This window comes from Megascapheus bottae, chromosome 4 (assembly GCF_031878675.1).
Source record: "Megascapheus bottae isolate mThoBot1 chromosome 4, mThoBot2.hap1, whole genome shotgun sequence".
Lineage (NCBI taxonomy): Eukaryota > Metazoa > Chordata > Mammalia > Rodentia > Geomyidae > Megascapheus > Megascapheus bottae.
This window is the reverse complement of record NC_143512.1, coordinates 36613997-36626813: the sequence shown is the minus strand read 5'-3', so window position 1 is coordinate 36626813 and position 12817 is coordinate 36613997. Positions and strand designations below refer to the sequence as shown.

The following is a 12817-nucleotide window of genomic DNA, read 5'->3' as shown; positions in this document are numbered from 1 at the left end:
CTTTTAAATCCAGTCTGGACATGTGGAGAAGTTAGCTTTTCTGGTCTTTTTGTGGAATTTTACTACTTGTATAAATGACAGTAAGTTGCACAAGTAGATATTATCAGGTAGTTTCATCTTAGAAAAAGAAAAGAAATGTCAGTACTTTTAAGGGCTCAAAATTGGTTCAAAGTATATGTTTTTTTAAGTCATGGCTTTTTTACCAATCATTTTTGTGGTACTATTAATTAATCTGACACTTCAAGAAGAGTAAAATAGTCAGAAAGTATGTTTTTAAATAAATGTGCTAGAGCTTTCCCTGGAATAATAGATCAAAGATAGTTGAAAAAGGACTTTTAATGTTTTTGTTGTCATTATACTGAATACGTAACTGATAACCTAGTAAACTGGCCAGTATTTATTATTTTGCAACTAAATTGAAATAAATTTCAGGTTGTTGAAAATATGATATAGAAAGAACTTGCAATTTTTTTCATCTATGTATTATGAGTTAACTTTGACACATCCGTTATCCAGGTCATAGTGTTTTACCAAGAACTGTAAATTGTATCTTCACTACAAAATGAACTGTCACTTAAGTTAAATTCATTAAATGGCATCTCACATAGGATTTCCTGGTATATATTGAGATTCACATTCTAGAAGCTAATACAACTGGAAAGAAAGAAAGAAGGGAAGAGAAAGAGGGGAAGGGAAGAGACAGGAGGGAGAAAGAGGGGGCAGAGAGGGGGGAGGGAGGGAGAGAGGGAGGGAGGGGGGAGAGAGAGAGAGAGAGAGAGAGAGAGAGAGAGAGACAGAAACAGAGAGAGAGACAGAGAGAGACAGAGAGAGACAGAGAGAGAGACAGAGAGAGAGAGAGAGGAGAGAGAGAGAGAGAGAGAGAGAGAGAGAGAGAGAGAGAGAGAGAGAGAGAGAGAGAGAGAGAGAGAGAGAGAAAACTAAAACTTTTCTCCCCAATAAGAATAGCTTCAGGTTCCTGGAAAAGCCAAGTACTCCCTTTTGTCTCTGTGGTGGCTTGTGTCTGCCTTCTGAATAGCATGGAGTCACTTTGACATTCACAGATGGCATTGATTTCAACCTCATCACCAAAGCAGTATACCACCAAATATAGTTAGCTAAAATTGTTTAGAGAGGCTTAAATATTTGTGGAACTCTAAGAGAAAGTGCCTTAACAAATAGAAGAAATGGTTTTACTCAGCTGAATTTACCTAATTTTAAAGTCAATTCCAAACTGGAATGTGTCCTGTTTCCCTGATGTCCAGAAGCAACTTAACACTAAGAAAGTTTGAGTGAATTTTCAGTGTGGATATAGCTTAGCCTTCTTGTATAGCCAACATTTCATCAGAAGTTAGATATCTTCTTCTTCATGTCTAATGATTTCAGGATTTGGGGACTAAGAATTCTTGAAAATATGGTTGGATTCCATACATAATCTCTTTTATCTCCATTGTTTTATTAAGCATGCAACTTTCATTTGGATTGTAGATTGCTGTGAAAAAATGGGATATTTCTGAAAAAATATTCAAAGAATAAATACCATTTCTTTATGAAATACCCAAGCAACATTACAAAATAAAACATGTGCTTAAAATGATGTTTTTTAAAAATGCATTGTACACAACTTGTTTTCACAAGTTTATGTTTTTGGCTTTTACACTGATCTTTTGAGAGGGATGATTTTATTTATGTTTGAACAAGAAAAGGATCAGGAGATTGGGGGACTTTGATTTTAAGCGAGACTTTGTATTGGATTTGCTTTTATGAGTAGAGTTTAATCCATGTGTTGCTTTTCTTCAAGAATAGTTTAAAGGAGTACATTTGGAACGTGTTTTTGGAAAAGGCATGTTAATGTAGCAGAAGAGACATCAGTGCACACTTTGGAAGACAGTTTCTGAGCATTAAGTGGTAAAAGGCAAATAATAATTCAAATGGTGGTAACAAGCCAGTCTTCTAAAAGAATGCATGTTCTGTGTATCCAGCCATTTCACATGAACTAACCTTGTTTAAAAGAAAACATTTTCCATTCACTGTGCACATATGTCTAATCATTTTTTGACTAAAATCAGTACCATTATCATGCCAACTAAATCTGCGGTAGAATATATTCATTGCCAGATATGGTATAAACTATTGCTTAAAAGTAGCAATGATTGAGTCTTAGAACTGAATAGATGTAAATTATAACAATTAGTTATAATGACAAGAAACACTCCAGAGTAAAGTTAATGTTAAATTTGTAGATGTAAACCGCTATGATAATGCTTCTGTTGTGGTAGCAATAAGTTCCATTCTATGCTAAAAATACATCAAAACCTTTGTTATGAGCCTAATCGTTTGTTCTCGCTTTCACGGATATGATAGGACCTGATCGGTGCAAAACAAACCCGTGCCTTAATGGGGGCACCTGCTATCCTACTGAAACTTCCTATGTGTGCACTTGTGTGCCAGGATTCAGCGGAGACCAGTGTGAACTTGGTAAGATGCTATTGGTGGAAACACTGCAATTCTTTTCCAGAAACTTTCTGGGGGGAAGTTTTATATTGTCAGGTCAATCAGATTTGAGAGGAACCCCTGTGTACCTCAAGTGCAGGTTAAATGCAGTAAAGGTTTCAGTGTAATTTCTTTTGGTCAGGAAATGGAAATAGGTACTGAATTCTGTTAATATAACCAATATTTTTGTGAGGTTACTGAAGTCAGAGATGTATTTCGGGGATTATTGAAAATAAGACTTATAAAAGTAAAAATGTTGTAGATGTTAGCATAAACAATTCCGATCTGTCCCTCAGTTCTACATATTAACTACATGATCAATTTAAGTAGAATTTTCTAAACAAAATTCTATTCAAAAATTTAGGAATAAATTAATGAATTTAAAGCTGATGAGGTGAGATAATTTTCTGTTCTTATGTAGGATGGGAAAGGCTCTTCTCTGACTCTTAGCCTCTATCTAACCTGCCTCTATCTATTCAAAAAGTTATGGCGCTCCTGTCCTCTGTTTCTTTTTAGGTTTCATGGAATATAACTGATATATTTTTATTCAAATAGCCTTATTATTCTTACAGTTATTTATGTTTTCTATCCTTTAAAAACTAAAAAGTTAGCAGTTTTAACTTGGCTAAATAGTTTGCCTCATATTCTACTCAAATGGGTCTAAGACACTAGCATAGATAAGAATCATTCAGGGGTTTCCATCCAAAAATATTTGATTCAGTATTTTGAAGGACACTTAGGGAAATACATTTTTAAAGTCCTCAGATGATTTTGAGGACATTGAAGGACTACCTTCTGAGGAACTGGGAGTCATGGAAGTTTGGAAACAAATAAACTTATCCTACCTACTCAGGAGACTGAGATCTGAGGATTGCGGTTCAAAGCTAGTTGGGCAGAAAAGTCAATAAGACTCTTTTCTGCAATAAAAACTACTCAGGAAAAAACCCCCAGAAAACAAAACAAAACAAAAACCCCAGAAATGGTACTGTAGAGCACTAGCAATAGCACAAAGAGGTTTAGAGGCAGCACCCAGGCCCTGAGTTCAAGCTCCAGGGCCAGAAACATATAAGAATGAACTTACCATGAGTGGGTCTAAAAACGATGATGGTTTGACAAGAAATATACTCATTACCTTACTTATGTAACTGTGACACCTCTGTAGATCACCTTCACAATAAAATAAAAGAGTATAAAAAATGATAGCAAGATGAAGGATATATTGAATAGGAAGTGGCTGAGGGGTTGTGAAGTCGGTTAGGAACTTTGAATACTTGAATATTTACCATCAAAGTAATCAGAGTGTGAACTGAGATTGGAGGTAGGAAGGGTATGATTTCTTATCTATTTCAGGGCTGATTGGATTTATCCAATAGCAATAGTAGTATATTTTTGAATGCATTTGAAATTGTTCAGTGACTATATTTGAAATTATTTTTGCGTTTTCAGGTTCAGCAAATAAAAATAGTTTGTCAGTTAAATTTGAATTTCAGATAAAATAGTAGTATACATATATATTCATATGTACATACATATACACATACACTATAAATTGCATTTAGTCTTATAAAGTCTGAAATTCAAATTTAATTAGTTAATGGTATATTACTTGCCAAACTCACATTAACCAGAATTCTTTCATCCTTTATTAAATTGTTTTCATAGGCCTTTATAATTTTATTTCAGATTTTGATGAATGCCACTCTAACCCTTGCCGTAATGGAGCCACATGTGTTGATGGCTTCAATACATTCAGATGCCTCTGCCTTCCAAGCTATGTCGGTGCACTTTGTGAACAAGGTAGGAATCATTACAATAGCTGCTTGATGAACATTAATGATACTTTTCAAAACGTTCACCTTTCTGCATCTTCTTTTATATAGAAGAAATTGACAACTTTCCTTTTGTATGAATAGCTATGTTGTTTGATTATTTATTTGATTATGACTAATGAGATATTGGAATTGTAGACTGAGCTAAATTTCAGGACATCTCAACCAACAGATGTTTATCCTTACATAATTTTTCTTGGGACAACCTAGGACAACCTAGGCATTGACCTTAACGTAGATTGTGTTCCAAGGAATACTGAATGCAATAGTTGAAATTCATGAGGTTAAGTTTTATAGTCAATCTGGATATTAAGTTGATATAATTGCTAGATTACATTAACCTTAACCTAGTGTAGCCTATTTAAGTGGTAATATAACCTGATTGCCAGGAATTTTTTTCTTTTCTTTTGCCAGTCCTGAGACTTGAACTCCTGGCCAGGGCACTTTCCTTGAGCTTTCTCAAGGCTCACGTGCTATCACTTGAGCCACAGCACCACTTCCAGCTATTTCTTTGTATGTGGTATAGAGGAAGTGAACCCAGGGCTTTGTGCATGCAAGACAAGCACTCTACCACTAGGCCATACTCCCAGTCCTAGGATTTTTTTTTTTTTGCTTTAGTAAAATATCTATTGATACCAAAAGGTTTTACTTTTTATAAATAAATGCAATACTGGAATCTCATAGTCACTATAATTTCCATTGTATAGCCTAGGAGTAGACATCAGGTGGTTAATAGTACTATTTCTCAGTCTACCCATCAGAACCAGATTGCATTCTCAGCACATTCAACTTCAGAATGTTGATTTCCTCTCCTAAAGCCAAGTGGTGGTTTGGCTTTGATGAAACTGCCCAGCGCCAAAGTTCCATTCCCCTAGACAAAATAAAAATGTATTAGACACTTAGACACATTGGTTTGGCCCCACATTCTGCTTTGTGGTGTTAATCCAAATGTCACTACAATTAAAGCAAGGCTAAAATCAGCATGGACTGAATTACTGCTACAATGATTGGGTGATGGATATTTTGTTTTATTTGTTGCTTTGGGTGAATTTGTTTTAGAATTTTAAATATGCAAATAGACCAGGAAAGATCCTTTTCTTCGAGTAGAAAAGTAAAAATAAAAGATATTACTTCTTGAAGAATAGAGAAGGTTGAACTACTTACAACATATTCAGTTATATTAAAATTTTTCTGTTTTCCATTAGTTTTTAATATAAAGGGCAATTAAAAACATCAGTTGTTCACCACATATTTATTAAGCTTCTACTGTTTACCAGACATTGCTGCACTGGTGATAGAACTCTGAACAAATCGAAGGCCCTGATCTTCCTGACTTAATGTCATCATTCTGGACAGAGAATTAAGAGAGATCATAGTTTGATATTTTATGGTCTTTTATATTTTTATGGTTTGATATTTTTTGGTTTCTTGATATTTTGTGGTTTTCCAAAGGCATTATTTAATTTGGTTGCCAAGGTATTTCTAAGAATTAAGTATATTAGAAAGTGAAGCTCAGAAAGGAGAATGGATATATGCCCATAGTCATGTGTCTTCAAGTTATTGAGGGAAAAATGTCAACTTAGGCAACATCACAGGTTTTTTTTGTCTATGTCTTCCCACTTGTAAAACAGTTTTCCAAGATAAATAATTTCTTCACACATGTATCTGATGGATAGATTGGTAAACAGATTCTTGGAAGGGACTTTCTTTTAGAAAAATTATTGGGGGGAAAAAAACTGTTTATTTGATCAGTGGTGTCACCTAACTTCAGGTACATTCTTTTTTATTTTCAAGCAAGATTAACTTTCATCCACTTCATTTGCTGAGAAATTATCCCATCTAGATCTATTTACCCAGGGCAGCTGTGCTTCTGTGATTTATTGTCAGGATAGTAAGGACTCTTTTCTCATCTTTTCAGATTACCTAAGAACAAATGTTTTCTTCATTAGCAGTAGCATTGTTGTCTAAAGTTTCTTTTCAAAGCAAAGTTGTTTGATGACTGTGTCATTGTTTCTTCAGCTGACTCGTTTTCTTCATTAGGAACACTTACATTCTCAATAAAGCTAAAGTCAGGACAGATTTTGTTGGAGCAACAGAGATTAAATCTATAGAGGGCTCTTGGAACAGTAGAGAAACAGGCCACAAACTCTATGACAAGCATCTTGGCAAGGCAGAGGATCAAAGTATTAACAAATTCTTAGGACTTAAGAACTGTATATCGGGCCGGGAGTTTGGCCTAGTGGTAGAGTGCCTTCCTAGCATGCACATACATAGAAAAAAGCCGGAAGTGGTGCTGAGGCTCAAGTGGTAGAGCTCTAGCCTTGAGAAAGTCCAAGGACAGGGCTCAGGCCCTGAGCTCAAGCCCAGGACAGGTGCATTAAAAAAAAGAACTATATATCATTGGTGTTTAAAGATATTACCTACATATAACAGAAAGAAAAATATTCAGTGGGGTTGTTTAAGAATGATAGAAGTTTCATACACTGTAAGTCTGGGACTTTGAGGAACAATTTTATGCACTATTGGAATTTTGAAGCACAGGATGTTTTTCCAAAATCTTCAAAAATTTTAAAGAAAATGCCATCCAAAGGGGCTAGGTATATAGTAAAAGATTGTTGTTTCCTAGTATGAGCAAGGTCCTGGGTTCAAACTCAGAAATAACAGAAACAAAAAAGAAGCATGGAAGTAACATCCCAAAGAATTTTGTTTAATGAAATGAGGTTATTATATTTAGGTATGATTGAAAAAAGCAAATCAATTCAGATTCCTTCTACACTTTCTTGTCAAGATAGTATCATGGTTGATGGTTCTTAGCATATGACTCTTAGTTGTTGAGTTTATGAATAATACAGATGTGATGCAATGTGGGACACCTGGCTTTTAAACTCCAGCGATCTTTATTCAGTTAAGTGGTTTTTGCATGTATGTCATTCGAAAACTCTGATTAACATAGTAGATTGATAAATTGTTCTGCCTTGGTTTTCATAAAAACTATCCTCCTCATATTAACAGCAAGGTCAAGATAGGAATGTATGTATCTGCTACATGAGAAAATCATTTGTCTTAACATGTGTTTGGGTGGTATTATAACAGAATACCCAATGCTGGGAGCTTTATAAGGAAGCAAAGGTTTAGTTTGTAGTTTTTGGAGACTGAAAAGCCAAACAGAAGTTGTCTCAATGTATTTAGTCTCTGGTGAGGGATTTATTACTTCACCACACAAGAGAGAAGCAGCAAGGGGATTACAGGAGATCACCTGATGGGTTAGCATTCAAGAGATCTTGGAGGGGGTTGGGCTTGTTCTGTTTGTAGCAACCCATTGTAACAAGAAGTTATCCACTCTTACCCGACACTGTAGAAAATCTTCTTTTCTTTCATAAGCCTTATCACCCCTTAGTCACATACTGGACACCAGGCTCCTAACACATGAACCTGTGGGTGGGCAATTCCATATGCAAGCTCTAACAGCATTGTAGCAATGTCTCAGCCACCAACCCAAAAGTTATGGTCATGTTAGGTTTCGTTTTTTTAAGACTTTTTTTACCATTGATTTTTTACATTGTATTTCAAAGGTCAAGGTTAACAAATAAGTATTCAAGAATGGGATCTCTATATGCAATTACTGTCACATAAATTTAAGAACAAAATTACAGTTAAGCTCAAAGTTGGTATGTCATAGATACATATTGATCTATATAATATTATGTCTATAGAATATATATCCCATCATATATTTTTATGTCTATGTAGATAGAAGATCATGTCAATGACCTCGAGTACCCAAATATTGAGTCATCGCTTTTGTACTGTTTGGGTCTAATAAGCTTTGGTCTTGATTTATCTCACTCAACATGATTTGCTCTAGTTTCATTCACTTCCGAGTGAATGCCATTATTTATTTACTTCCTTATTTAGCTAGTTAGATATTTTTATTGTAGTGTATAGAGGGATTACAGTGCATTACTTCTCACACATTGATACCCCTTCTCATGTTTTTGTCCCCATTTCCCTCCGTCCACCCCCTCGCAATCATCTTGTTTTCCCTCCTTCCCGTTCCTATTTTAAGTAAACAAATAGACATATATACCAGGTAACAAAGTCAGATACTGTAACAATGTGAGATTAACCAAAGGGCAACAAAGGAAAAGAGAAATAACATATACATTAAGAACAACAGTCACATAACATAAACGAATGCCATTATTTTTTCTTGTCTGGTAGCTATGTAGACTTCCATTGTATATATGTACCATATTTTTTGTACCCATTCATCTATAGTAGGGCATCTGGGTTGTTTAGTAAAAGAGAAAGACATATGTCATGACAATCTATTTTAATGACAAATACAAAAAAAAGATAAAAATTTAAATTATTTAAGTTGATAGGAGTTCTTTAAATGCATAGTTTTCTGTGATGTATTATTTAAATGATGAAGATCTGCTAGAACTTTAAAATGCATGTCATAAAAGAAACTATAATACTGAAGGTTAAGGAATATGACAGGGTTGCACTATCATAGTATCGGCTTTGGCAACAATGGTTTTCTACATTATTGTCCAATCCTCTCCTCTCTTGAGAACATTTGAATCTGAAGACAAATTTCCTCTCTTCCTTTATCACTACATCTCAAATTCTTGCAAATGAATCTCGAAAGTCAAATGTGGCTTCATTCTTTGGTGCAGAGTGCTACTCTTCAATCAAACCATTTAGGTTTGTCGTAAGTATTTCCCAGGAGACTTGGTGATCTCCAAATTACACTTGAATCACAGTCCAAACTGGCAGTGCAGATTATTCGAAACAATTAGTCATCTGCCTGTCACTAAACAGCAGGCCTGATAGACTGAACTGAAAAGGAATCTGCCTTCAGAGATATGCTCTGTCTGTTGTGTGATCATGGTCTAAATCATGGAAGCAGGGGGAAAAAAAAGATAAATCCCTTAGAACGTATACCCTCTCATGACTATACAAGGAGGACGAACTTGAAGGAAAGTAAAGAGATCATGTGACAGTCAATTTGGCCACCAAGTCTAATGGAAAACAAGCACTTATTTCTTGGAGTTGGATTTGATTTTATTAAATAGTTTAAAAAATACACAGCAATCTGGAAGGCTTGCCTGGTGTCTACAATTTCATGAACTTTTCAGTTGCATCGTATTTTACCTGTAACTGCTTCAATATATTTGTAAGATAGGGTCTGTGAAAGTAAAATTTATTTTTACTAATCATTCTATAATTTGGAGGATAGGTATGTCTGAATGTAGACTGCCAATGAGAATGAAATTGCTATGGTAAGGCTGTTTTCTTGAAAGCACACATAAAATAAAACTGAAGCCTACATAATATTTAGATTTGCTTGAATACATATCCATATAATATTTAGATTTATTTGAACTGATACCAGGGGAAACAGACAGCTAGAGTGACAGGAGGGGAGGGGAAGAATAGGGGAAGGACATTTAAACAGCAGGAACATAGTTATTTCACTTTAAATCAAGTTAAAACCTGATGCACTTACTGTGGAAGTCCCTTTTGGTGTGGAAGACGGACACATAAATCACTAAGACTGCCTACTCATGATGCTTTTTTCCCTTCTGTGTAAATTTTATACAACCAAAGCCTGTACACATGTAAATTTTATACAACCAAAGCCTGTGCACACGCCCCCCGCATATCCTTGTGTACATTAAAAGTAGCTTTTGAAGTTGTTATGCAAAATAGTGTTGTTAATCCTGTTATCCAGAACTCTTATCATTTGTGAATGATTCTTACAAGAGAAATTGTGTAGCTAAGAAATTAGTCCCAACTGCTTCACAAGGGAGTCAGCAGACATGGGAGCTGGTTGCTCTTCTAGTATTTCTCCTGCTTAAAATGTTTTTAATGGAAAAAAATGTTTTTAATGAAGGAAATAGCAATTAGATCCACATTTTTATTCCAAAGATGTACAGCCACCCACTTGGCTAGGATTAGTTGGGCTCATTTTATAACGATTTCTTTGTCATAGTAACCAAATTTATGAATCAGCTACTTTAGGAACATTGCATAGATCTTGGCTTGGCTAACCTGTCAACACTTGGATTGCAAAGCCAAGTTTGAATGACGTAGATGAGTTTAATAAAGTCCAGTCTTTTTTTCTTTTCCCAGACACTGAGACATGTGACTACGGCTGGCACAAATTCCAAGGGCAGTGCTACAAATACTTTGCCCACCGACGCACTTGGGATGCAGCTGAACGGGAATGCCGATTGCAGGGTGCCCACCTCACCAGCATCCTGTCTCATGAAGAGCAAATGTTTGTGAACCGTATGTACAAGACAGACATACATTTCCTGAAACTGGACTCCATGTGTCCCTTTCACTTTTCTCTATATCCAACCGAAAAGAAGTAGCTGTCTTAGTCTTGATTCATTTGATGACATCCTTTGTCTATAACCTATTTAAAATCATCTACCAAGTGACTCTGACTTAGGGAAGCATTCAGTGATAAAATAGAAAAGTGTTACCCACTTTAGCAAATATTACTTACAGATTGAAACCCTAGAAATTAGTAGTTTCTTTGACTTTCAAAAAAGAGGGCCATTCCTTATGATTCAACTATGATATTGTAGTTTCTTTAATTCCATATAATTTCTTATCACCTCTCTTTCGGGTATTTGCATGTGCTATCTGAAATCAAGGAAGAAATTGTCAGTTATTTTTATCTAGTTAACTAAAATTGAGATGTGAATATCATCCTAGTCTTGTCCTCTGCGCACATAAGTTCCTACCCAAGTTTCTAACTGTTTTGGACCATCGAAAATGAGCTGTGAGAAATGACTAGGCAAAGACTGAAAACTGAAGAAAGTTACACTTTGAGCTATTCTGTAGCTTCTTGCTACAGCAAACATCAAGACATGTAGCTATATATATTTATGTAGCAAATATATAGAATTATAGTTCACATAAAACACTGTTTGATGTTCTGTTGAGTATGTGCCCACAATGCTTTGAATCATTTTGGAGCTTAATTGTTCATTTGTAATGTGAATAGCGTTCAGTTAACTTTATTGAATGATACAATTGTCATTTAGTCATTTCACAGTAAAGTAAGAGATTTTTTAGAATAACGATTTTTTAAAAAATCGACTTAGATGTTCATTGTTCAGTTTTTTTTCAGAAGAAATATCTGGTTCTTAAAGTAAGAGAATTATAATCTTATTTAGTTAATAAGTTTTTTTAGCCAATGGAGTTGATTATCAAAAGAGTTAATAGAAAGATGTCAAGCATAAAGAGGGAAAACATTTTAAATATACTAGGGTGCCACAGAAATTATCAGCTATGTGTTGTTTTAATGTTAAATAGTGTTTGAAAATTAGCCTTTTAGTTTAAAGTACATTGTGCAGAAGAACAAAGGATACAATAGGAGAATTTTTTTCATATATTTACATGTATTTTTATTGTAATTAATAGAAGGGTTACATTATATTCACTAGATATAAGGTGCATTACTTCACAAACATTGATACCCTTTCTTATGTCTTGGTCCCCATTTTCCTCCCCCCACCCCCACCCCTCATCTCGTTTTCCCTCCTTCCCTATCCAATTTCAAATAACCAAATACGCATATATCAATATATCAGATAACCAGGTAAAATACTGTAACAATATGAGATAACCAAGGGACAGCAAAAGAGATGAGAGATAACATAGTACATTAGGACAACAATCACTCATTATATGGCTTTTGTTTCTGTATTCTGGAGGTCCTTTCATTTAGCATAAGACTATATGGCCTTATGTCTCTAGGTTTTGTTCTATTGTAAATCTCTGCTAGGAGAGTCCAAGGTTTCTACTGATTATGACAAATGAGGGAAACCATTGAGCCTATGTTCCTTTGAGTCTGGCTTATTTCACTTAATATGATTTTTTCTAAGTATTTCCATTTAATAGGAGAATTTTTTTATGAACAACTAAACAAAATCCAGCCAGGAGAGAAAATGCATGATTCACTCTGAAAATAATTTTTAGCAAAAGCAGTAAATACATCTGTGTTATTTTCCATTCAGGTTTGGGCCATGACTATCAGTGGATAGGCCTCAATGACAAGATGTTTGAGCATGATTTCCGTTGGACTGATGGTAGCACATTGGTAAGACATTGTTCAAAACTGTACCTTGATCTTGGTATTGTGTTGTGTTTCATATTACAGAGAATACATTGAACTGAAGGCACATTAAATGACTGGCTTGCTTCAGTCAGGGAAGGGTTACCATGGGGTTCCAAGCTCTCCCATAACTGTGAATCTGCTTAAAGAAGAGTATGACAGATTTCCTCCAGGAGGAAAAACTAGATTGCCAAAAGAATTGTGTTGATTATATCAATTAAACATCACTGTCTAAGTCTTCGGCAGTAGTTATTATGTTTCCAGGTGTTTCTGAAGTGCAGACAGCATTATGGAACACTAGGCTAGACAGTGAGTAAAAAGTAAAGTTTAAATATTTTTAAGTGAAAATTAAAAATTT

At 35.0% G+C, this 12817-nt stretch overlaps 1 protein-coding gene across 2 annotated transcripts in view; it reads left to right on the top strand.

The window, feature by feature from the left end:
- Vcan (versican) overlaps window positions 1–12817 on the top strand; it is an 81707-nt gene that overhangs the window by 50192 nt on the left and 18698 nt on the right. For both annotated transcript variants that reach the window (XM_090331673.1, XM_090331672.1), the window contains 4 exons: window positions 2362–2475; window positions 4174–4287; window positions 10461–10619; window positions 12362–12444. In XM_090331673.1, coding sequence (XP_090187799.1) covers window positions 2362–2475; window positions 4174–4287; window positions 10461–10619; window positions 12362–12444 — 470 coding nt within the window. The remainder of the gene's footprint in view (window positions 1–2361; window positions 2476–4173; window positions 4288–10460; window positions 10620–12361; window positions 12445–12817) is intronic.